At 42.4% G+C, this 25129-nt stretch overlaps 2 protein-coding genes and 3 non-coding genes across 5 annotated transcripts in view; 1 reads left to right on the top strand and 4 right to left on the bottom strand.

Annotated features, from left to right (window-relative positions):
* LOC134354009 (ubinuclein-2-like) overlaps positions 1-9001 on the top strand; it is an 80688-nt gene extending 71687 nt beyond the window's left edge. The window contains exon 17 of the mRNA XM_063062658.1: positions 3294-9001. Coding sequence (XP_062918728.1) covers positions 3294-3346 — 53 coding nt within the window. The 3' untranslated portion in view covers positions 3347-9001. The remainder of the gene's footprint in view (positions 1-3293) is intronic.
* Positions 9002-13618: 4617 nt separating this feature from the next.
* Positions 13619-25121, bottom strand: rpsa (ribosomal protein SA). The gene is made up of 7 exons (XM_063062659.1): positions 25066-25121; positions 22929-23097; positions 20995-21113; positions 20204-20449; positions 18182-18310; positions 14638-14881; positions 13619-13790 (listed from the first exon to the last, which is right to left on the bottom strand). Exons 2-7 carry the CDS (start codon positions 23059-23061, stop codon positions 13696-13698), a joined length of 966 nt encoding a protein of 321 aa, XP_062918729.1. The 5' UTR covers positions 23062-23097; positions 25066-25121; the 3' UTR covers positions 13619-13695.
* Positions 19034-19183, bottom strand: LOC134354430 (small nucleolar RNA SNORA62/SNORA6 family). The gene has a single exon (XR_010019790.1). It is a non-coding gene; the product is annotated as a small nucleolar RNA SNORA62/SNORA6 family (small nucleolar RNA).
* LOC134354429 (small nucleolar RNA SNORA62/SNORA6 family) lies at positions 20780-20937 on the bottom strand. The gene has a single exon (XR_010019789.1). It is a non-coding gene; the product is annotated as a small nucleolar RNA SNORA62/SNORA6 family (small nucleolar RNA).
* On the bottom strand, positions 22509-22665 carry LOC134354428 (small nucleolar RNA SNORA62/SNORA6 family). The gene has a single exon (XR_010019788.1). It is a non-coding gene; the product is annotated as a small nucleolar RNA SNORA62/SNORA6 family (small nucleolar RNA).
* Positions 25122-25129: the final 8 nt, after the last annotated feature.

Raw genomic sequence — 25129 nt, 5'->3', positions numbered from 1 at the left:
GGTTGCATCACAGTCAATGCCCCTGAACAGAAAAGCCTACAGAGGATGGTGGATACAGCCCACCCAGTCCATCACAGGAAAAGCCATCCCAGCCACTGAGCATTTCTACAAAGAAGCCCTGTCTCAGGAAAGCAGTGTTCATCATCAGGGATGCCCACCATCCAGAGCCATCGGGAAGAAGTTTTAGGAGCCTTAGGTCACACACCATGAGGTTCAGGAATAGTTATTACCCCTCAACCACTGAACTGAACCAGAGGGCACAACTTCACTTACATGGTTGGACTAGGACAGGCTGGTGGTGATATTTACATGTAGGAACTTGAAGCTCTCAACCACCTCCACCTCAGCACCATTAACACAGACAGGGACATGTGTACGGCTTCACTTCTTGAAGTCAGTTCCCAGATTCTTTGTTTTGCTGATGTTGACGGAGAGGTTATTGTCTTGACAGCGTGCCAGTAGGTTCTTTATCTCCTTACTGTACTCCATCTCATTGTTCTTATCTGCAAACTTGTGAATGTATGTAGATAACATGAAGAGGATAAAAATGGGACTTATATAGGGTTAATCTAAATGGGTGGTTGATGGTCGGAACAGACTCAATAGGCTAATGAGCCTTTTTCTGTGCTGTGTATCTGAAAGGAATGTGTGGACACAGATGTTTCTAGGGCAATATCTGTTAAAGATGAGGTTATGGAGTACTTGGTGACACAGGACAAGATAGGACAAAGTCAGCATGGTTTCCTTAAGGGAAAATCTTGCCTGACAAACCTGTTGGAATTCTTTAAGGAGATTGCAAGTAGGATAGATGAAGGGGATGCAGTGGATGTTGTATATTTGGACCTTCAGAAGGCCTTTGACAAGATGCCACACATGAGGCTGCTTACCAAGTTAAAAGCCCACGGTATTACAGGGAAGTTACTGGCATGGTTAGGGCATTGGCTGATTGGTAGGAGGCATCAAGAAGGAATAAAAGGATCCTTTTCTGGTTGGCTGCCAATGACTAGTGGTGTTCCGCAGGGTTGATGTTATAAAAAGACTGCCTTTTATGCTGTATATAAATGATTTAGATGATGGAATAGATAGCTTTGTTGCCAAGTTTGCAGATGATACTAAGATTGGTGGAGGGGCAGGTAGTGTTGAGGAAACAGGCTGCAGAAGGACTTAAATTAGGAGAATGGGCAAGAAAGAGGCAAATCAAATACAATGTTGGAAAATGCACAGTCATGCACTTTGGTTGTAGAAATAAATGTGCAGATTGTTTTCCAAATGAGGAGAAAATCCAAAAATCTGAGATACAAACGGACTTGGGAGTCCTTGTGTAGAATAACCTAAAGGTTAACTTGCAGGTAGAGTCGGTGGTGAGGAAGGCAGATACAACGTTAGCATTCATTTCAAGAGTCCTAGAAAACATGAGCGGGGATATGATGCTGAGGCTTTAATAAGGCACTGGTGAGGTCCCACCTTGAGTATTGTGAACAGTTTTGGGCTCCTTATCTAAGAAAAGATGTGCTGGCATTGGAGAGGGTTCAGAGGAGGTTCACAAGGATGTTCCAGGAATGAAAGGGTTATCATACGAGGAACTTAATGATGGCTCTGGGCCTGTACTCACTGGATAGAAGGATGAGGGGGAATCTCATTGAAACCTTTTGAATGTTGAAAGGCCTAGACCGAGTAGACGTAGAAAGGAGGTTTCCAATGATGGGGGAGTCTAGGACAAGAGGGCACAGCCTTAGGATAGGGGGGCATAAATTTAAAACAAAGATGCGGAGAAATTTCTTTAGTCAGAGGGTGGTGGAATTGTGGAATTTATTACCATGGGCAGCTGTGGAGGCCAGGTTATTGGGTGTATTTAAGCCAAAGCTTAATAGGTTCTTGATTGGCATGAGGTCAAAGGTTACGGGGAGAAGGCTGGGGAGTGGGGATGACAAGGGGAAAAAAAGATTAACTATGATTGAATGGCAGAGCAGACTCAATGGGCCAAATGGCCTAATTCTGTTCCTTTGTCTAATGGTCTAACATGCAAAAAGCTGGAACAACCCACAGGTCATACAGTATTTACGGTGGGAAATGGAGAATCAACAGTCCCTCCAGCTTTTTGTGTGTTACTCCAGTTTCCAACATCTACAAACACTTGTGTCTCCACTGTTGCAGCTGGGTTGATTCATGTTCAGTCATTTGCTTCTTCCCCTCTGTCATCAAAATTCCTGAATGATCCATGAGCCCATGAACACTGCCTCATCGTTCCTTTTGTACTTTTTAATGTTGTCATCTATAGTGATTTTATGTTTTTGCATGATACTACAGCTGCAAAACCACAAATTTCACATCATATATGACAGTAATTCTGATTCCTTAAAATGGAGAAAGAGAGGTATCATAGCAGTGCTTAAAATTAGGATGGATTTTTATTTTGTACAGCATGACTTTTGATGAAATTCCATTGGCTGGAGGGTCAAAACCAGAGGACAAAACAATAAAATCAGCAAAAGAAACTGAAGCAGGATTAGAGTTTTACTGAGTTTGTCACAATCTGACACATCTCAAAGTAGTGGAAGCAGGTTCACTATAAGTATTGAAAAGAGAATTGAATTAATATTTAATCTAGATACACTAACTCAACCTACAAGGGACTATGGAGATAAATGTCACAAGCTTATTGCAGGGTGATTCAAATATAAAAGTAAGAAGTCTCACTGCTATTATATTGGTGCAGTTTTGGTCCGTTTATTTGAAAGATTGATGTATCTTGCAGAGACTGCAACAGGGTTTCACTAAATTTTATCTTGCAATGAGAGGAATGGCCTATAAAGAGGGACTGAGTAATTATATTCATGATCCTAGTGAGGTGTACAAAATCCTTCGAGTTTGATTGTGTAGATGCAAGGAAGTAGTTGAGTCCAGGATCACCCTTTAAGAATCAGGAGTTGTCCATTAATTGCTTAGGTGAGAAGAATTCTTCAAGATTGCAAGACTTTTGGAGATGGGGTCAAGGGATCTGCTGGAGATGAGTGCAGGGACAGAGACATTGAGGAAAAAGGGTTGAAGTAGATCAGTAATGATCAAGGGGCCATGTTGCCTCTATTGGGAGACGATGCAGGTCAGTGGCAAAGGAGCAAGACCATGGGACTAACTGGAAATCTCCTTCAGAATCAGCTGAGCCGCAATAGATCTGGCACCATCATTGTTCCTGAAAAATTTGTCTATTACTTTAGATTATGATGAAATTACATCAATAATTAACCTTGTGTAGGAAACTGCTGTTAATACTTGTGTTTTCTTCTACTGTTCAGATGGCAACCAAAACCAGGGAGACTCTTCAAAGGTCCAGCGGAAATCACAGTGACCTCTAGGAATGGAGTGACACAGGACGTGTTGGATTGAAGTCTCCTGATTGGTCCAGTTGCCTCCATTCGGAGGTCTCTCGCTGGGTACATGACTGAGGGCATTTTCCTTTCGTTATGTTTATAAAACTTGTGACCCAGAGCACTGTGGGAAAGGGAACATATTTTACTGAGTCGATTCACAAATGGGACCTAACGAAGCTTGAGCTGGACAGGCCAATCTGTCCGTTAGCTCATCTGCTAACCAGGAGGACTTCAGCCGAGGATGAACTGAAATGGTGAAAGAGGATTCCAAAGCAAAAGGTTACTCAACAAGCACAGCATTTATTGTACAAGATATGTGTAGCGCAGTCTAGGGGTGGGCCCAGAGGTCTAAGGCCTATGAGGGGAGGAGACAAGGGGGAGAGTGGGTGCCAGAGAGGAGGATTAGAGTTGGGGGTAGGAAGCGAGAGGCCAAGAAGGTCAAGGGCCAGAATCCCAGAGATAGTCAAGATGGTGGGGGAGAAAGATGGTCAAGCAAGATCAAGTGAGAGTGTAAGCCCAAAGGCTTGAAGTACGAAAGAATCCAGCACCCATGATGTGTGAAAAATAGGTGGGGAGAGGGGCAGGAGGGAGCAGAAGATTGGAGTAAGGTGTCTGCTCAAGAACAAAGGAGAGGGGCTGAAAGTGAGATGGGGGGAAGAGTTCCAGCAAGCCTGAGGGCTAGAAGATAGGCAAGGCGATATAAGATGAAGGGGCATGGGAAAGGTTGGGAGAAGATAACAGTGGTGGAACAGGATGAGGATCGAGGGGGTGGTGTGTGAGGAAAATGGAGTTGATGGGTGACCAGATGGACGCGAGAGATGGGGCAGATGTCAGGGAGGTCTGGGCAAAGGAGCTTCAGGAAAGATTAGGTGTCGGGGAGCACGCAAGGGAGGGGTGGGTGGTTGGTTTGAGATATGGAAGCAGATTAAGGTAGGCTGGAGAAGGGTCAGTGGAGCAGTTGAGCTTTGGGATGTACGAGTAGGTTGGGATTGCTGGAGAGCGAATGATCATTGGGGGCTGGAGTGAGAGTATTGCAAAGACTGAGGCCAAGTGGAGCCATGGGCCCATGTAGAATGTGGAACAGAGTGATGTCAAAGAGAGTTGCAGGGCAAGGCTGAACATTAAATTGGAAGCTCAAGACAAATGACTGTTCATTACATGCTTTATTTATCCAATACCCAGTGAGCCTTATGTACAGATAGTATTGAGACACTGAAATGAAGTTTGGAGAGCTTGAAATGTTTTTGAATGCGTGTGGAAACAGTGGGTAGGGGTGGATGCCTTAACCCAGTTGGCACGGGAGGGGTCTGCAGTGACCCTGACATTCAAACCGGTCCGCGAGTTGGTCAGTCATTGGTTGGAATAACGTGTAATTAGCAATACTGCAGATCGGGCCAAATGTTGATTGATAGCTGGATAACAGGGAGTGGTGAGAATCGTACAAACCACTCTGTGGAGCCTTTGTCAGCCCAGAATCAACTTCCAATATAGTTCAATCCTTTTTGTTCTTTCAAAGTGGGGTGCATCTTCTGCTGACAAAACAGACTGTATCACATATACTATATTTAGCTACTGGTTCCATGGCCACGTGAGGCTGTGGTGTCTTCTAGCAGTTCTGGCCTGCCTTTGGATATGGAAGGTTCATGTACTTTATATTGCAGCATACCTTTAATATGTTTGGGTTTCTTAATGTAATCTGATGAGGGCTTTCATTAATCAGCACCCAAACAGTTGCATTCCTTTGCTGAGATTATACAGTGTGGTGATTAACAGGTACACACCTTCAAAAGAGATGAAACATTAAACTACATTCCTACCAGCTTTAAGCATCTGGTGTCCATGTTGGCGTTTAACTCTGGGTCTTCATGTTGAGATTTGACCTGCCTTTTGAAACTGACCCAAACTGGCTTGGTCCTGTGGCTCTGCCGATACAGGACAAGGCAATGATAATTGTTATATGCAACCCTAAACCCTTCACAATAGACAGGAAGCAGGCATTTTGCCTGAAAGTTCAAACACCAGCTGTAACGTGAGCATTAGAATTTTTTTTTAAAGTCAGCAACATTCGCTGATGTCCTCTACTTGAATACCTTGTGAACACACCCCACTCGAATGAAATATCATAGCGGCTGCCCATGTAGGAATGCTGTACCCCAGACACAAACAGCGAGGAGAGGAGATGACAAAGAACCATGTGGGAGTGATAACATCCACCCTTTAAATCTCCACCCCCACCCCAACAAACTTTCCTGCTCTAGATTATAGAACACGAAAGAATGAATGTGATTGGGAATGGTGGAGAGTAGAATGGGGTTCCACCCAGGAATCTTTTGCAGAAAACACTGGCCATGTTGATTTGAGACCATGAGGTTAACACATTCACAGTTAGATAATGTATTAGTAAGATTTGGGAGATGAGGTGGAGGAAGCCCTTCGACATTGTCATTGGGGCTGAAGAAACCTTTCTCTTTGTCCAGACCATTTCAACAATTGAGTATTTTTAGATAAAATGAAGATTTCTTTCTTTCTGATTTTCTGATGGTTATAATATTCCAATGCCGGGAGTTAAGTTGCCCTTGATCTGTGAGGGCAGTGAGAGAACTCATGTATGCATACTGGAGGTCAGGCAGAGCTCACTACCAATACCCCCTCAAGTCAAATTACTGTCAATATTCTCAACAAATTAAAGAAATCTCCAGGTCTGCTACCCTTGGCCTTGCTGAAGGCATTAGATAGTGTCCTGAATCATATAATCCATCCATTGCCCAAGCCCAAGCCAGCTAGCGTAGGTACCTGACACAGAATGGCAGTGTGTTCTTAAAACATGGCAATGTTTTAGTGGTTGCATTGTTTGCGAACGAATTTAATTTATAAATAACAACACTGGTGTCTGCATAAATAAAATACTGCAGATACGAAATAAAAAGCAAAATGCCGGAGGTGCTTGTCATGGGGCAGTATCAGTGGAGAGGTTTCTGCTCAACAGTGGCAGCTCTGGTGAAACCTCACAACAGCACTTGTGTTTCTAAAGCTCTCAAATACAGACTTGTCCAAAGAGAGTTTATCAGCAGAACAGTTTTTAAACTAATTCCTGAGATAGAACAAGGCACACAAAAAGCTGGAGGAACTCAGCAGGCTAGGCAGCATCTGTGGAAAAGAGTGAACAGTCAACGTTTCGGGTCGAGTCCTGATGAAGAGCCTCGCCCCGAAACGCCGGTTGCTAACTCTTTTCCATAGATGCTTCCTGTCCTGCTGAGTTCCTCCAGCATTTTATGTGTATTGCTTGGATTTCCAGCAACAGCAGGTTTTCTCGTCCCTGAGATAGAACACCTTGTATTTCCTGCACTTAATGTCATGGTGGCCATTTAAGAATACGTTTAGTAGTCAAACATGTTCACTTCCATAACACTAGAGGGAGATACTTTCTCTCTCAGCAAAGATGATCTGATTTAGTGAGCTTTGCTGGTACAGTACAGCACAGGAAGAGGATATTCGGCCCACGTGTTGTGCCAAACCGGCTAAAAGGCAAATCAGAAACACCCAAACACTAGTCTCTCCTACTTACAACATGTCCATATCCCTCCATCTTTTTTACATCCATGTGCCTATCCAAATGTCTCTTTAAAAAAAAAGCCTCTGATGTATTTGCCTCTACCACCATACCAGCACATTCCAGGCACCCATGACTCTCTGAGTGAAAAAACTTAGCCCTCACATCCCCTCTCACCTTCAGTTCCTGCCATCTGGTTTCCTGTTTTTGTTTGGTTTGTCCAGGTTTGCTGAACCTGTAGCTTCAGGCAGATGGCCTGTGGAATGTGCCTCAGTTGGGTCAGGAACCATCAGTGGGGTGAGATACCCCCTCTATGATTAGTCCAGGGCCGTAAACACTTAATGATGGAAGTGGCCATGGAGCCGTTTCTCACAGGAATCTGCCTTTCACGTTTGTTGGGGTGTTTAAAGGTGATGTGTGGGAATGGCCGTTCCCTCCAAAGGTGAAGAGACAGAATTCTGACTACTTGGTGCCAGGTGTTCAGGAGGTATCCAGGAAAAGGCAGCAGAGTACAGGACTTGATCAGTCATTGTGTCACCTAGTAGTGGATAGATCCTCTCTGGGAAGAGAGGCTCAACATGAAGGTTGGATGCCTGTGGGATTCTACTCACTCAGGGCAGTTGCTTGATCATTCACACCAGACTGTTGTTGTTACCAAGGATTGTTATCACATGCTTCCCAGCACCCAATCTCATGTTGCCTTTTCTTTCTCAATCCTCTCAAGTCCTACTGGGCATCCAACAGTTATTTTGTGCCTTTCAATTGTCACCACTTAGAAACAGTGAACGCTGAAACCCATTCACTTGATACTCGCATGTCTGTCGGTTTCTGCTACAGGAGAAAAGCTGTAAGAGGGTATTTGTTCCCTCTGGATTTGGTTATTTTGCTGAGGGATTGGATATTTGCAGGAATATCTCTTGATTCCTGCAATTCTCTCAGCTCCTTGCCTCTACCCCTCACAAACCCATTTTTGACAAAGTCCAAGTGCTTTTGGATTGTCGGATAAATTATTAGACCTCTAGAAAATTGCAATGTTAAAACTCCTAAATCTCTGCAGATCCACCCTGTTTACCTGGAGCCACCTAGCTTGTAGTTTAATGGATCATGAAAGAGAAACAGTCATGGGAACATCAACCTGAAACATTAACTCTGCTGCCTGACCTGCTGAGAATTCCTGGGCTTTCCTGTTTTTTTTTTAATTTCCAGCAGGATCTTAATGTTGCTTTTAGTCTCCAGTAACGCAGATCAGTGATCAGAGGTTACAATGTTAGGTAACTGGGCAAAAAGCCAGTGATTTTTCATGCAACGTGTTTAGATCTAGAATGTGCTCCCTAGGAAGCAGATTCACTCACGATAAAGAATTTGGGTTAAAAAGGGGAAGTTTTTCCGATCTCTGGGAAAGAGCTCAGTATATTTCAGAGAACAGCAAAGGCACAAGGAGCCAATTGGGCTCTAGCAGTGTAGGATTCCACAATCGTCTGTGACAGGTTTGTGTCCCAGTTAAAAACAGGAGACCCTGACTTCTAACCCTGACCACATGGAAGCAAATAACTCATTTTATCATGTGTTCTAGTGCTTAATAGTAAGGATCTATTGGGCTGCCTTAATCCACTTATTATTCTGTAACTAGACTGGAGCTGAAGCGTCGGACAACTGTGTCACCTGCTTTTTCTACTGAATGAATCAAATTTACACTTGGGGCAAAATCTCATTTCAGATTTGGGACAATAGTGTGTTAGATGCATTTGAAAGCATTTGCACAATTAGTTCAGGTCAATCATATTCTATGTCACTCATTAATCTGCTCTCTTGAGATATTGGAACTGTCCTACATTGCCCAACAAGGCCAGTATTTTACTGGCGAGGTGTCCTGTTGTCGGTTGTGATCAGACTGTTATGGACATGCTGTAATTTTCTTTCGATGTCTGTAACAAAAGAATAAAATAGTGAATCCTGAATTGATCAAATCTGGATTGAATGTATTTTGTTTACTAAAGTCACTGATTTGATGTGACTGTCAGTGTTTTCTACCACCTACTTCCAACCCACCCTCTTACTGGTATCATCGCAGGCAAGTACCAACCTCAGCTGTTGCCCAGCCAAACTTGCTAGATTCCAATTAGTTTCAGAAACAACTTAATATCTCCCTTGCCCAGTGCAAGGCACCGAGACTAGTTGCTGGTAGGTACAACTCCCTCAGTCTGGACTGCAGATTAGACTACAAGGCCATCCGAAGGTAGAGCGTTCCTATGAAACAGTTCGTAAGCCGAAATCTTGTAAAGCGAAGAAGCAATCACCATTTATTTATATGGGAAAATTTTGTGAGCGTTCGCAGACCCAAAAATAACCTACCAAATCATGCTAAATAACACATAAAACCTAAAATAACAGTAACATATAGTAAAAGCAGGAATGATATGATAAATACACAGCCTATATAAAGTAGAAATACTTTTCCACAATCATTACTGAACTGTTCTCTGTAGCGAAAATCTCACGCAAGCGCAGTCGGCAGAAAATCTCACGCAAGCGCTGTTGGCAAAAACACTCCCTCCAGTGACCTTTAAGCTATGAACCTGCCAAATCATACCAAATAACATGTAAAAATACACAGCCGATATAAAGTAGAAATAATGTACGTACAGTGTCGTATCACTTACCGGAATTGGGAAGACAGCGCTGAGCACACTGATGATGATGTGTTAGACTGAGTCGTCGCAAGTTGGCTGGTGCAGTGGCCCCCACCCTCCAGGTCACCCAGCGATATATTGCCGCGAAGCACGCAGGAATGCAGTGGTAGCCGGGAGGCACACAGCACATATTTAAGAAAAAAGCAGAAATAAACAAGCTAATTAATTAGGTGCCGCCCGACACGTAATTAATTAGCATGTTTATTTTGGACTTTTTTTCTTAAAGATATGCTGTGTGCCTCCCCTCCCGGCTACCGTTGCATTCTCCGCAAATCGGTATCTGTCTGTGGCCTGGGGGTTGGGGTGGTGGGTCATCTCGTCATCGTCTGTTTCCATTAGAGCTGGCAGCTCATCTTCTATGACTCTCGCCTCAATGTCGAAGGTCGAGTTTGGTTGTCTGCTGTGGCTGATGTGGAAGGCTTGCTTGACTGCTGAGCCTTGCACATTTTTCTATCATACAGTTCTTTGTAAGGACTCAAACCATCTTGCAAATATCCCCTAAACCGATGTACCCTTTCAAAATTAAAGTCATATTTTATCATTACTCGATTGTTATGCTTTTTTCTTCCAATTGCATCAGCTCTTCATCTATCAGTTCTTGGTCATGGGATGCCAAAACCTCTTCAACATCATGTTCATCAACTTCCACAAGCCAAACTCACGTGGTCCTTACTTCGTTCACCACAATCAAAACACTTAATTATGTCTAGTTTTACACTAAGTGTAACACCCTTACGAGTTCTTTCAGGCTTTTCCGATACCATAGAACTCATCTTGCAAACGCTGCTCACAGGCTCGTGTTTAAGCAATACCGTTCCGAATCGGGGGGAGCGGCTGCTCGGAGTGCGCACTGCCTTTTATTGCACGCTGCTTTTTTTTTGTGAAAACACCTTCTGAAAGCGAAAACAGGGTACTAATGTAGGTCTTTCGTAACAGTGAGGTTTCGTAAAGTGAACGTTCGAAAAGCAGGGGACACCTGCATACTAATAGAATCCAAAGCTACTAGGATCTGGAATCTATTGAAGAAGTTATTCAACCTATTCACATCATTGTGATAATTCATGTTGTCAGTATACTAAAATTTTTTTTGCCTGTGATACACATTCAGCAGCCACTTTTTTTTAGGTATACCTGCTTGTTAATGTAACAGCAATTCAATGCATCAAAGCGTGCAGACATGTTCAAGAGGTACAGTTGTTGTTTAGACAGAATGTCAGAATGAGGAAGAAACGTGATCTAAGTCACTGATCATGGAATAATTGTGGGTACTAGATCGGGTGGTTTAAGTATCATAAACTGCTGATCCAGGATTTTCACACTCAAGTCTCGAGTTTATAGAGAATAGTTAGAAAAACAAAAACCATGCAGTGAGTGGTAGTTCACTAAACATAGGTGGGCTACACCAGAAAACTATGAACATTCACTATGTGACCATGTTATTAGATACAGGAAGTACCTAATAAAGTGGCTACTGAGTGCATATTAACCAGTTTTGGTAGTTCAATCAGTAAAGCATTTCTTTATGGATAAATTCAGAACCTATATCTTGAGAAATGTCGGGTTTATTTTCCTATTGACATACAAAAGAATGATTAATGTTTTGTGTAAAGGAATTTGTATCCTAGTGTACATCAAGTTCCTTGAAATCAAGGACACCTGGGTCCTTTTAATAGCAGTATAATATTGGATTATTCCACCATTTTTTTCTTTTATATTGGTATCTGGACAATTTACCCACAGGGATCTTCATGACTTGTCTATCTACTGTTAGAACGCAGCAAGCCAGGCAGTATCTCTAGGAAGGGGTACAGTCGGGACGAAGGGTCTCTGCCTGGAACGACTGTACCTCTTCCTAGAGATGCCTGGCCTGCTGCACTCACCAGCAAATTTTATGTGTCAAATGCCAAGTCAATACTTTTTAATATTTAAAAGATTAGCCTATGGTATCCCGTAACACTCACAGGAGAATCCTATTAGTATCATTCAATTGTTTATTTCACAGTAATCTTTCACCCCCACCATTTTTTTTTGACATTAACCTAGATGATGAAATTTGCAGTAAGCTATTAACCCACTTATCTTTGGCATGAGGGAGGAAATCAAGTTGATCAGACAGCACCCAAATTCAGAAATCCAAAGGCATCTCACAAGGTGTCAAGGAACGTCAACAATCTGTGTCTCAATCAGGTGGTGTGAATTGTTCATTACTTTGCTTTCTTTCCAACTTCTCCTATCAAACAAATTTGTTAAATCATATACCTGCAAATGGTATCCAAGTCACTAATGTGCTGTACTGTGTGAAAGTCTTTATGTATATATCTAGGGTACCCAAGACTTTTGCACAGTACTGTATATTTTGTCTTTCCAGTTACCAGATAACACTTAATACTGCTGAGCTAATACAAAACTAAGTACTCTTATTTTAGTTTCCCAACCACTTTCCTATTTTAGCCACCATGCCAGTCTTAGGCACCCTAGCTATATGCATGTGCCTAAGACTTTTGCAGTTCTATATTGAAAGTTCTAACACTAATGTCTGGTTAGAAAATACATTAACTACTTTGCCCTTTTGCCAAATCTGTACCCAACTACCAGTACTACTTTAAAGTGCACTAATCCTAAACAATATTTGAAAATCTAAACACATTCTTTTAAAGTCTGATCATAAAGAAATCCCATGTTGGGGTGCAGTGAGACGGTGGAGCAATGGAAATGGAAAAGTGCTAGCAGGGGTGCAGGTTGGCCAACATTATCCTGCCTTTGCTCACCCTGAAAACTTCAAATATGCAAACTCAGCACCAAGTGTTCGCTTCGAGTTAATGCAGCTTTATCCAAAGGCAACACCAGGGAAGTGTTTTAAATTAAAAGCAGTTTATAAGCATCAGGCCCTCAGCAATCACAACAAATCATGCAAATAAGCATTGATTCTTAACTTTGGAAAACATGAAGATTTTCTCAAAACACCTGGTCCTTTAGCAGCAGTGTGAACCAAGAAATGCCTAGCATCCCAGTTTACAAGCTTTCAATACCACAACCGCAGTGAAATATTTTTGCAAACCCATATTCTTATCTATTTATTGGGGTAACAGCACAGAATAGCTATGCTGCCCCACAACCCCCAATTTAACCCTGGCCTAATCACTGGACAATTTACAATTACCAATTAACCTACTAACCAGTTGGTCTTTTGACAGTGGGAGAAAATCCATGCGGTCACAGGGAGAAAGAATGTACACTCCTTACAGGCAGTGTCAGGAATTGAACCCCGGTTGCTGGTACTGTAAAGCATTCTGCTAACCATTACACTAACAAGCTCACATTTTTATGCAATAGGACCAATTCAATCAAGCTCTGAGCTATATGAGTATGCTCATTGCTATTTATGAATGATCTTCAACTCAGTCAGCTTAGCCATCTGCCAGTGTAATTGAGATGGCCCTGTTACATCCAGATGCTGGCTGCCGAGTACCTATATTTGTATGCATGTACTCTTTTAGAGGAAGAGGACAGGTGGGACATGGCCCCTGAATCTGGTAATCAGACACAGCAGTTTCCATGTGACCTTTGGCAAACTCACTGGATTCAACTGGTTCTCAGCTGAGGTCAAATTAAGTGCAAACTTCATCTATCTCGGTTCAGAAACAAGTCGTCAAAATAGACTCCAGTCAAATGCCATCATCCTAAAACTAAGGGGCTTAATCATACATCAACACAGAAATAAACTTATTGCTCTAAGTGGGCTTTTTCAACCAGCCCATGTCCCCTACAGAAATGAAAACCTAGTGACAGGCTGCAAAGACTGAGGTGATATCTGCCCAAAGACGAATTATCTTGGAAGAATTCCCACCACTGGGATCAAGAAATAGAGCTTCAATTAAATCGGTGTGTTTCCTATTCACTCTTTGCATGCCTGACCCCAGCCATGAACTATCTTGTACTAATGTTACTAGCATACTACTCTGTTGCCAACAGTATGGTGAAACATTCTCAGTCATTAAATAAACAAGACGTTTAAAAACTGGCATCTTTTATTTCATTCTTTCCCAAATGTAGGAAGTACAGGTTTGTGTCTAGTTAGCTTTAAGTCTTAAGACCAATCAGCTGTGGCACCACCCCATTCGGGAGCCTGTGTAGTCGGTGCAGCAGACCAGTCTTCAGCAGCAGGCTGGGCACTCCAATCCTCTGTAAGAGAAAGAATAACGTTAACAAATACCTCCGGGAAGGAGAACCCCCGAGACCACAGGAGTGCAATCTAATGGTAACACACAACTCACATTCACTTGAGTTTGTCCTTGGGATGATTACGTTTCACATCACCTTAAAGCATAAACTACTTCAGAATGAAGCCTGTACTCTGGTCACCAGACAGTACATAGCTACAGTTGTTCACAGCCTCTCTCACAACCCCAAGGTTTCTCTAAATTGAGAATATAGTTGGCGCATCCCTCTGGCTAAAGTAAACAGACCTGAAAACCCAAGCGACAAACCTCAAGACTATCTACGGGTATGGAAGCTGAGGGAAATCCCTATGCATTAAATCAATTAAAAAATGGTCAAGGCATAGAACAAAGTTGACAAGTCAATAAACAAAGAACACAAGCATAATGCTAGGAGGAGAAACATTCTTTTAAAACCTGCATACCATCCAAAACCAAACAGGTAAATCAGTGTCCATACTTAACAGCAAAGGTTTGTGAGGTTAGGATAAATGAAACATGGCGACATAAACAGGACTGATTATGGAAAGGAAAAAAAGAGCATTTGTTCAAAGATCTACAACTGCAACAGAGCGATTTTTCTAAATTACAGAATTACGGTTTGTCCTCTATGCAACACACCTTCACCTCACCTAAAGCTGCTAACTATTCATATAAAATTACATGACAATCAGAATAAAATAAATGATTCTCCTTACTTAGACCAATACAAGATCAGTTATTTCTAGTTGAGTCAACATTTTCCAACATGCACACACCCTCCCATACTCCAGGCCAATCATTCCAAGCACACTGCTCAGCCTAGAACTCACTTGTAGCTGTATCGGCGGTGAATGCTGCGGGCTTGACGTACGGATTAGCTGCCTCCAGCGTCTCAGCCAGATTTTTACCAGTTGCAGCAGAGAACTGCTGGATTGGCACAGAAGGTACCTGCACGCCCTCAGACCAGTCGGTAACTTCCGGCTGAACGAACTCTGCAACTGGAGCAGTCCATTCCCCTTGGTACTCCTCCTTACCAGCAGCCTTCTCGGCAGCAGCCTGCTCCTCCTTCTCAATCTATCAGACATAGGTCAAACAGAACAAGAATGGGTCAGGGTTATTCAGGTTGTCCAAACACTAAGCCTAGAAATGTGTATACCATGGCACCCAGCTAGCAAGACCATGAAACATGGTGGGATACATCAGTGATGGGCAAACCCTGAGCCTGCCACTCTACTCTTAACGGATTGACCTAGCGCTGAGCAAACTTTTCAGCAGTGCAGCCCTTTGGATGCTGGATACAGGTCACATCCAACAATGCAAGTGTATGTAATCCACATTACAGCAGCACAACTAAGCCAGTAACATAGCAAATTAACCAACATACTATTTACTGAAGTCAGATGCTGATATGGACTTCATTGGTTATGACTGATAAGGCATCCAACCACTGAAACAGTCCAAATCCAAATTTATACTGGCCACGTATTTTAGCTTTGCTTCAATGAGGGACAGAAGAGGGAAGGATACTGATGAATATTTTTAGAATAGCAACAATTTATGATTGAGATTGAGCACAGAATACGTCCTCCTGGCCTTCTGAGCCACGACGCCCAGCAATCCCCCGATTTAGTCCAAGCCTAATCACGGGGCAATTTACAAATACCAATTAACCTACCAACCAGTATGTCTTTGGACTGTGGGAGGAAACTGGAGCACCGGAAGAAATCCAGTCACCAGGAGAATGTACAGACACCTAAGTTATGAGAAATCCAAATAGATTATTTTTCAAGATGTGGACCTCAGGGGGCGTCACATGATGACGTAGGATTGAGACGTGTAAATCCAGCTCTCCCGTAAAAAAATCAGCAAAGTACCGTTTAAACAGAGTAAAGTTAATAAATACTTTCTGAAAACCACTTATAAGCTTCGTAAGACTACTCTACGATATGCCTCGTAAACTGCAACAGAAGAAGTCTGTTGTTGTGAAGTCGCCGCGAGATGGGAAGAAAAAAGGGCCTAGTGCAGCGATGGAGCCTCGGATTCAGGTTGGATCTCCTGCAGAGGAGACGCATTTTATCTCTGGTGTAGAAGAACAGGGTGCAACAGCGGCAGTAGCAGTCTCTCGGAAGATGATGCCGGAATTGCGCATGCACAAATCGACACAATTTAAACTACAAGAACCGACGGCCACTGCAACTGAAAGTGACTCAGAGTCAGAATTGGATATCGCAGAGAATACAGATGAAGAGGAGGAGGAAGAACTGGAAGAGACTGGAAGAAAAGGAGACGATGGAGACATAAGAGAGGCTTTATTGCAGTTAACAGCTGAATTAAGAAAATTAAGAACAGAGCTTAGAGGCGTGAAGATGTGCTATGATAGAGCTATAAAAAAAAAGGATAAAATGGATAAGAAACTTCAGAAGATGGAAAGAACAATCGAGCATATTAACGATAGAGTGGAAAAAACAGAAATGACGTGCTTGTCTGGAACACGGAAAGAAATCGACTCTTGGAAAAAGTGGACGTGTTGGAAAATTTTAGTAGACATAATAATATTAAAATTGTTGGTCTTAAAGGTATAGAGGGAGATAATCCAATAGAATTTTTTCAAAGATGGATCCCGAAAACCTTGCAAATGAAAGAGGAAGACCGATCAATTGAAATTGAGCGGGTACATAGAGCTCTAAGACCAAAACCACAAGATGACCAATATCCACGATCAATTTTAATAAAATTCTTAAGATTTCAAGACAAAGAAAGGATTCTACAGGCGGCTGCCCAAGCTGCCAAGAAGAGAAAAGGGCCACTGATGATAGAAGGGAAGAAAATATTTTTCTACCCTGACATAAGTTATGAACTTTTGAAAAGAAGGAAGAAGTTTAATCCAGTGAAAAAAGCCCTATGGGATCACGGTTATCAATTTATATTGCGTTATCCTGCAACCTTGAAGATTTTCTTGCCTGGTGGAGAAAAAAGATTTTTTGACGATTACCGGAAAGCGGAGGAGTTTGTGCGAGATTCTTTGAATATTCACCAGATACAAGAACAAACTTAGGGGAGTGAGATAGGCCTGTTGAATTTTTAGGCGGGTGAATATATAAATATATTATTAATTATATGAGGGAGGGGAAGAAAGGTTAAAATTTGAGGAATATTAGCTGGGAATAACAACATTAATTTTTTTCTATATATATAATTTTTTGTTACAGGGGAGCTGGAAGAAACACTGACCAATCGTTACATTATTCATGTGTGCAAGCGTGGCAATAGCCACGACCCGCACAATGGAGGGGGGGTAGTGTTGTGTATCTTTTCATTCACAACATTAGTGGGGAGGGGGTATTTTGTTTTTTCTTTTTTTGTATCTTATCTATCTTTTTTTTCTTTTTGCCTGGATGATTGGGAGGGAAACACATAGCAACATGGTGAAGTTCAAAGAGATTCCCCAGGGAACTATGAGAGTTGAGAAGCTAAATAATGTTTTAGATTTTAAGAGATAAATATGTAACATTTTGGAATATTTGGAGCCCTTATTTATAGCTCCGATGATGAAGATCTGGGTTCCTTGGGGGAAAGGAACAAATATATATTAAATTAATTTTTATCCCATGGAGCATGTGCAAACCTTCCAATGTTCAGGCGGTTCCTTTTCTTTTTGTTTTTTTTCTTTTCTTTTTAGGTAGGAGTATATATCGGGGGGGGGGAGGGTAGATATTTTTTTCTCATGTATCACTTGAAAACTCAATAAAAAATTATATTAAAAGAAAAGATGTGGACCTCACTGGCAAGGAAAGGCTTTATTGCCCATGCCCAACTGTCCTGCACAAGGAAGTAGCCCCTAGAGCTGCTAGTTTTCCTGAAGGTCCTGTTGGAGGGAGTGTTCTAGGATTTGTAACTGGAAACGAAGGAACAGGCATATGCCCAAGTCAGGGGCTTACTATCCTTGTCATTCTTGGGCTATTGGTAGTCCGGTTTAGTAACTGAATGATGCACCACAGCCTCACTAGTGGTGGAAGGAGGAAATGATCAAGTGATAGGTAAGATGCCCAAGAAGCTTGCTGTCCTGGAAAAGTGTTGCGTTTTGAGTATTACAACTGTACCCATCCAGACAACTTTGAGCAACAACACTACAGGTAAGGGAAACATGGCACACTATCTGGCCCAGAACTGACTTTGTAGGGAGTTGTCACTGGGGAGTAATGAATCTTCTTGCTTACCGAATATGAGCAAACATTCACATGTGGCTAAGGATCTGTGTGCTGAGCGACGCAGGCCTGACAAAAACTCCAAACAGGTAGCAATCCCTGCCATTTAATCAAACTGTTACTGATTGAAGCCACTAACAAAAAGTAAAATTAAGTACATTAAACGCACCTCATCAGGATCCCTGTAGAAATACAAATCAGGCATCACTTCCCATGGATGTTCACGGCTGATGGTACCTCGCATGCGCAGCACCTCACGGGCAAGCATCCACCACATCAGACCAATGGAGTGTGCGCCCTAACATACAAAGCACACCTGTTAAAAGAAAATCCCTCATTGCCATTCTTCAGCTTAACAACAAACTGATACAGTTTTTAAAAAGTGCACAGAATAAATGGGCTTTAATAGTACGTGGGAGAATGGGATCACTTAAAGCATGCCAATTGTTGATATACCTTCATTACACACTGCACAAGAGCAAAAACAAACCCAGTCATCATTACCAGAACCAGTAACTTACCGGCTGCAGTAGGTATTATGAGAGGCTGGCGATAGTTATTAGGATACCTTTTCATATATATTCTAGAGCAGAGGTTCGCAACCTGGGATCCTTGTTTAATGGTATTGGTCCGTGGCATAAAAAAGGTTGGGAACTCCTGTTCTAGTTATCAGAGCCAGTTTCCTACTCACCTCAACTGAAATGGAGATCCTGGAACTAAGAACTGAGAAACACCAAGACTTTTACATCAGAACCTCCCAAAGCACTTTATAGCTGCTTAAAGTAAAACCCTATTTGCTACCTCAGTGTTTCACTAAATTAAGTATTAAATACTTGCTGGCTCATCCAATATGTAATCACTATTATCCCTCACAATTTGAAGAGTTTATTTTAAAATTATCAAGTTGAAACAGTTCCATACCATGAAGGAAAAAGGACCTTTCATTCTACCATTTCTGAGCAGGTGAACGATTCTCAGCAAACTGACTAATATGAACCTACACATTATAATAAAACACTGGCATTGTAGCAGGGGTTACTACAAAACCTTACTCACTGAGCCACAGGCTCGAGCAGTGTTAAAGGCACCTGCATGATCATGTAGCACATCTCCTACACTCGGAGTTCATCGACCACAATGGTCTCACCTCCGAGTTCTAACAATGTGCAAACCTGCCACCTGAAACTGGGGACAATCTAAAATGCTACCTCCCTCTAACTCCAAATCCTTCTAGAGGCTGTTAAGCTATTAGGTGGCAAGGTACCGTAGAACACGTCAGTTCCTCAAAACTCCAGTAACTTGCTGCTTTCCACTTTTGCCTTAACGTTTAGTGATGTCATACTCAAAATATTATAGTGCATCCTATGACCTATAAATAATGGGCCTACAATACCAAAGTCACGTTTAAAAATACAAGACAGACCTGCCTCCAGAACAGAGCAGTACAGGCACTTCAGCCCACAACGCTGTGCCGACTTGTTAAACTGAATCCAAGACCAATCTAAAGCTTTCCTCCATTTTTCTTTCATCCACATACTTACCTAAGAGACTCTTAGATGTCCCCAATGTACCTGCCTCTACCACCGCCCCCGGCAGCGCATTCCACACACCCACCATGTTTAAAACACCTTTTACTTCTCTCCATTCACCTTCTAATTATGCCCTCTCGTAATCGCAATTTCTGACCTGGGGAAAAAGGCACTGACTGCTCTTACCATCGTGTACACCACCATCGAGTCGCCTCACATTCCCCTTTGCTTCAAAGAGCAAAGCCCTAGCTTGCTCAATCTTTCCCCATTAAGACTTACTCTCTAATCTCCTCCACACCCTCTACAGCAGGGGTTCCCAACTTTTTTTATGCCATGGACAAAAACCATTAAGCAAGGTGTCCATGAGAGCCTTTGCTCTAAAGCTTCCAAATCCTTCTCTGTTAACACCTACCTTCCTCACTGCTGCTTGTCTAATAGTTCTATTCTCACATATTTTAACCAATCTAAGACTGCAGCCTCTAAAACCTTCCACCAGATGAAGTTGACTCAAGTTAGAAAGATCAATGGAAAGTGTTTACAATGCTGGCACACACTAAACACAGGGGGCATTATCACCAGAATTCATTGCATTATCCCAGGGAAGAAGCTTTCACTCATGTTAAAAATCACAAAGGTGAAGTCACTGCAGTGGAAGACGATACCTTGTTGTTGCATGGAATAGCGATGTCCACATACCGGAGGGGCGAGTCAGTGTTGCACATGGCAATGGTGGGGATGTTGACGTACGATGCTTCAGTCAAGGGCTGGTGGTCCTGGCGGGGATCTGTTACGACCAGCAAGCGGGGCTCCCTGAAGGCAGCCTGGATCTGATTGGTGAATGTACCTGGGGTGAATCTTCCAGCAATGGGAGTCGCACCAGTGGCAGCAGCAAACTTCAGGACAGCACGCTGTGGAGAGAGGCAGTCACTGTAAATACGAGCGTAACACATCTCTTGATGTGCAATGCCAAGTATTCCTTTACAACTTCACTACGGTGAGGCACCACCAGAATGATCTCCTCAGAACAACATACACTCAATACCCAAGGTCCTTACCAACAAATCTTAAATTTCTGTCATGCAGCTAGTGGGCCAAATGGCCTGCCCAGGCTACACAGTAATGTTATTCCCCTTCAGTAGGAACTGCCATTCAATCTGCTGTGACTATTAGTTTTCACATACTTTCAATTATCAACCACACAACAATACTGAGGTACCGTCATCATCTAAATCTGGATCAATTGTGACAAGATTTACTATCAAACCCCACTCATCGAGCCACACGGACCCTCGAGGTGTCAGCGAAAACCTGCCAGGTTATTGTAGCACATCTCCGACACTTAGGAGTTCATGAGCCAAGTAATGGCTTTACCTCCTAAGCTATAAAAATGTGCAGTCCTAGAAAAGACCTCCGTTCAAACACAGCTGAGGGAAAAATCGTCTGAGCCACACACCTGGCCGAATGGTCTGGAAGAGATGACACAAACATCAGCTGGATTCTCGATGGAGACGATGGCACGGGCAGCCAGAAGCAGCTTCTCCCACGTTTTCTTCAGATTAATGATGTAGATACCTGTCCAAAAAGCAACGAGTTGGAATCAGTTCCTGGCAACACCAACATAAAGCATTGATCTAACACCATGAATCTCTGTAGCTTACAATTCCCCGAGTTTATCTGAACCCAATAAGCTTTGGTTGTGATAATTTTCAACCTGCTGGCAGTCTAGCAACTATCTCAAAGCCCCATTTGGTGTTCATTTCACACATGCTAATTTTCCCTGTATAAATCTGTCAAGACTGAACTTTGAAAAAGGCAGAAAAATTTCTTTTCTTAAAAAGCACCAATGGCTTTGGCTTAAAAATCCACGTACAAAATGCTGGAAGTATTTGCCAAGTTGAACCTAATCCCTGACCCGAAAATTTCCAGCATTTTTATCCTTAGCAGATTCCCAGTATGTTCATTACTAAACACTCAGTAACCTATGCAGCAAAAAGCCACAAGATGTACAACACCTGCAAAGGCTGCAGTTACAATTATCTGGAATACATTTCCCAAAGGGGAGCTGGGAGCAGATACAAGATTAACTCTTAATAAGGAAGTGACTTGTATGTAAAAAATGAGATAAAAGCAGTAATGTTGGGGGAAAGAACATAACCTAAAAACCAAGTGTATTTACAGTTCACCTTTGTTTATAGACAGGGCGTGGATTAGGCCTTCGGCACCCCTCGTCATCCCCAATTTAACCCCAGGCTCATCACAGGACAACTTACAATAATTAATTAACTAACAGTCTTTGAACTTTGGTAGGAAACCACAGTACCTGGGGGAAACACACACATTCCATGGGGATACTCCTTACAGAGGATGCAGGAATTGAACTCGGATATTCCAAGCTGTAATAATGCCATGCAAACGGCTACCATAAATAATTTTCAAATACAAATTTTGATATGCCAAACAACATATTAAGACGAAGGTCACACAGCTCAGTTCTCTGGGACACTTACAGAAGAGGGGCTAAAGAATTCAATGTAATCAGAAGTCCAATTCCCACTAGGACTGCAGGAGACAGATATCTGCCAACCTTTTTCATGCCAATGAGCCTTACCATTAACTGAAGGGTCCAGGATGGGAATCCCTGGTCTAAACAGAGGACGACATGAAGACAAGTGCTCAGTATGTAAGGAGGCATTTCACTGAGATAAAATTTGTTTTTCTGATTACAACATGCTAGTCAAACAATCTTACAAAAATGCTCCACACAGCCTGGATTTGAGCCCATTCGTCTGAGTAGATAAGGCTGACTGCATACAGTTCCGGAGGTGAGCTGGTTGGTTTTAAACTTGACTTATCCATACACCAACCACATTGCAAAGTAGTTCAAAACTACACCTTCTGCCTCTTTGTAGCTCAAACTCAACTGTCAGCAAACAGCACCATACTCACCATTTCCAATCTCAAGTGATGCCTTGTGACAGGAAACACTATCAAACCCCACTCATCGAGCCAGAGACTCTTGTGGTGTTAGCGAAATACCTGCCACTTTTACTGTAGCACATCTCCGACACTCAAGAGTTAATTGGCCAGAAACTGACCTTGGCACTGAGTTTTAAGGATGTGCAGTGACTGAGAGACACACCACCAAAAATTAGGTTATATGGACATTTCTAGGATATTACAGCACTGAAACACAGACACCATCTCAACATATAAACAGATTATAGCTTCAGGAGGGCAAAAATTAGATATTTTCCCCCCAAAATGTCTGTGAAATGGTGCTTTTACATTCTATTATGTAAATTGACAATAATTCTACATGTTGGCAACTATGCAATGGTTTCAGCCTATTTCCCCCCTCCCCCCCTTTTGACTGAGTCTAAGACCTACCATCACTCTTCCTCTTGTAGACGTACTGCTCCATCTGGAAGTCCAGGTTGGTACTACCCAGGTGAGTGGAAGCAGCAAGGAACTTGAGGACATCCTCCTCCTTCATCTGTAGTACATCTAGACCTCCGGACATTGTGTATGTTTCCCTTTAAAAGCAACGATGGGTAACCTGAGGGATGAGAGTTCAATGTGTTAAATAGACACCAGAATCTCAAATATAGAGCACTCAGAAATACCTAGCATTAATAACATCGTAATACTACAGTAGAGAAATGATCTCACACACAGTGGATTCCAGTTTCCAGTTAACTGGGCAATCAGGGCAGCTGCTTTTTGCGACAACTCTTAAAGAACAAAAATAATCACAACCAATAGAAGGGATTCCCTTTAATTTGGACACTATGCAGGAGACGGGTGCCAGTTTCTAACTAGCATCAGTAACAAATTTGTGTGAGCATCAGACACCACACAGTGCTTACAGAGCACTTAAAGTAGCATCAGATGCCTATGTTGCGATTTTTAAAAAGCAGTGATTTTTGTCACTCATAGCTGCTGAGAAATCAGCAGTAATTCAGAACTGTTTTGCTCAATGCAGTTTCAAGCACTGATGTTTGAAGATGCCAGAAATGACTAAGTAAGAAAATGAAATTATTTCACTACTTCAACAAGTTAGAAACTTCGAAGAATTAAGATATTGACAATCATCTTGAATGTTAAGATGAAAATTTGGAGGATGTAATAGTTGAACACATTATATTAAGGCAGTCCATTATCTGCACTGATATGTTGTCCATCAAAAGTACCAGGTAATGTAAACTGGATGATTTTCTCTATCGATAAATATTACAAACTACAGTTTTAAAATACTGTAGTAGTATTTATTGTGTTTTAATTTGTTCTGCATGTCAGTTAAATATATAATTTGCTACTATGTAAAATCGTAGTTCATCTTTTTTTTAATTAAGTGTTTAAAGTGTTCCTTGAAACTTTGGCTAATTGGGGCAGCTACTGAATTGGGCCAAAACACACAGGCCCTGATGCGTCCCTTTTAAACCAGAGTACACTGTGTGCCTCTATATCAATATGCATATATATGATATTGAGTGTTTACAAACTATCAAGACATATTTTTCCTTATACTTGCAAAATTAGTTAAGCATTTGCTGTTAAAACTAGATGTCATACTCCAATTAAAGAATATGTATCTTGCAAGTGACAACCACCAGCCCAAGCTATGAATTTTTTCCAACTGAACCATCCAAACTAATGCAGCCAAAACAGACCCACTGCCTCCCAGCCCCAGGCTCAACCCTAATCGCGAACGTAATCAGAAGTCTTCACATTTTCCAGAGGCAGGAGCAGACTCTGTAGGCCACAGGGCAGTTTAGACTTGTTTTGACAACACATCCCTAACCCAAAATCATCGAGGTGGAGAGCAGCAGGCACTAAACAGCTCCAATCACTATTTGTCAATCAGTGCAGACAATACAGCATATTAATTGCCACGTTAACCCAATCTACCCCAAATATGTTCCCTCTGTCCTTTCTACACCACTGTGTCTGAAAACAAGCACGTTCGCCTTCTCCCTGTTTTAACTAAACTTTTCGAGTCTAAACCTTGAACTTCAATGTAAAAAAAAATTAGGCCTAACCAACTCATTTCTTCCCAGTACTGTTTTTTTGCTGCAGTATTGTGTGTTACAAGACCGAAGTCCTGGTACTCCTAGTCGCACAGTGGTAAAGGCTTTGGCGAGTGGCCCACCACCACACGCTGACGAGCGATGAACCAGCCGACACTGATACTACGTTCGGTTCACGTGTTACCGAGGCCCCGGGGATAGGCCATCAGTAACCCCGAACCCAAAAGCGAAGTCATCACGTCCTGAATCCTGTCCGGCCAAGGCCTCGAGGAAACAGACTCAGCTCCAGGAGCACCCGACGGCAGGGCCTCGGCCGGAACCCACCAGGCAGCGCCAAAGCCTGCGGCCTACCCGTCCGGCACACCCCACAATTTATTTTGATCACTGATGTTAGCATCGGGCCTTTACGTCATTATGCGCGTTTTAAATCCTAATTAGCGGGTCAATGAAGGATTTATATGTGCTGAGGAAAAACGAATACGTTCGCACACACTCACTCCGTGTAACGCCGTGTGGAGGCCTGGCGGTAAAGAGGCCTAATGGAGGAAGTGACGTTATTAT

The sequence above is a fragment of the Mobula hypostoma genome, chromosome 11, assembly GCF_963921235.1.
Source record: "Mobula hypostoma chromosome 11, sMobHyp1.1, whole genome shotgun sequence".
NCBI classification, from domain to species: domain Eukaryota; kingdom Metazoa; phylum Chordata; class Chondrichthyes; order Myliobatiformes; family Myliobatidae; genus Mobula; species Mobula hypostoma.
This window is presented reverse-complemented; position numbering and strand designations above follow the sequence as displayed.

What these genes read in the sequence shown, in the direction of transcription:
- rpsa (XM_063062659.1), bottom strand. Translation starts at nt 23,061, where the DNA reads ATGTCCGGAGGTCTAGATGTACTACAGATGAAGGAGGAGGATGTCCTC. An exon ending in CTTCCAGACCATTCGGCCAG is followed by an intron (nt 20,450 to 20,994) that starts GTGTGTGGCTCA and finishes CTCTCTCCACAG; the next exon opens with CGTGCTGTCCTGAAGTTTGC. An exon ending in CACCGCCGATACAGCTACAA is followed by an intron (nt 13,791 to 14,637) that starts GTGAGTTCTAGG and finishes TTTCTCTTACAG; the next exon opens with AGGATTGGAGTGCCCAGCCT.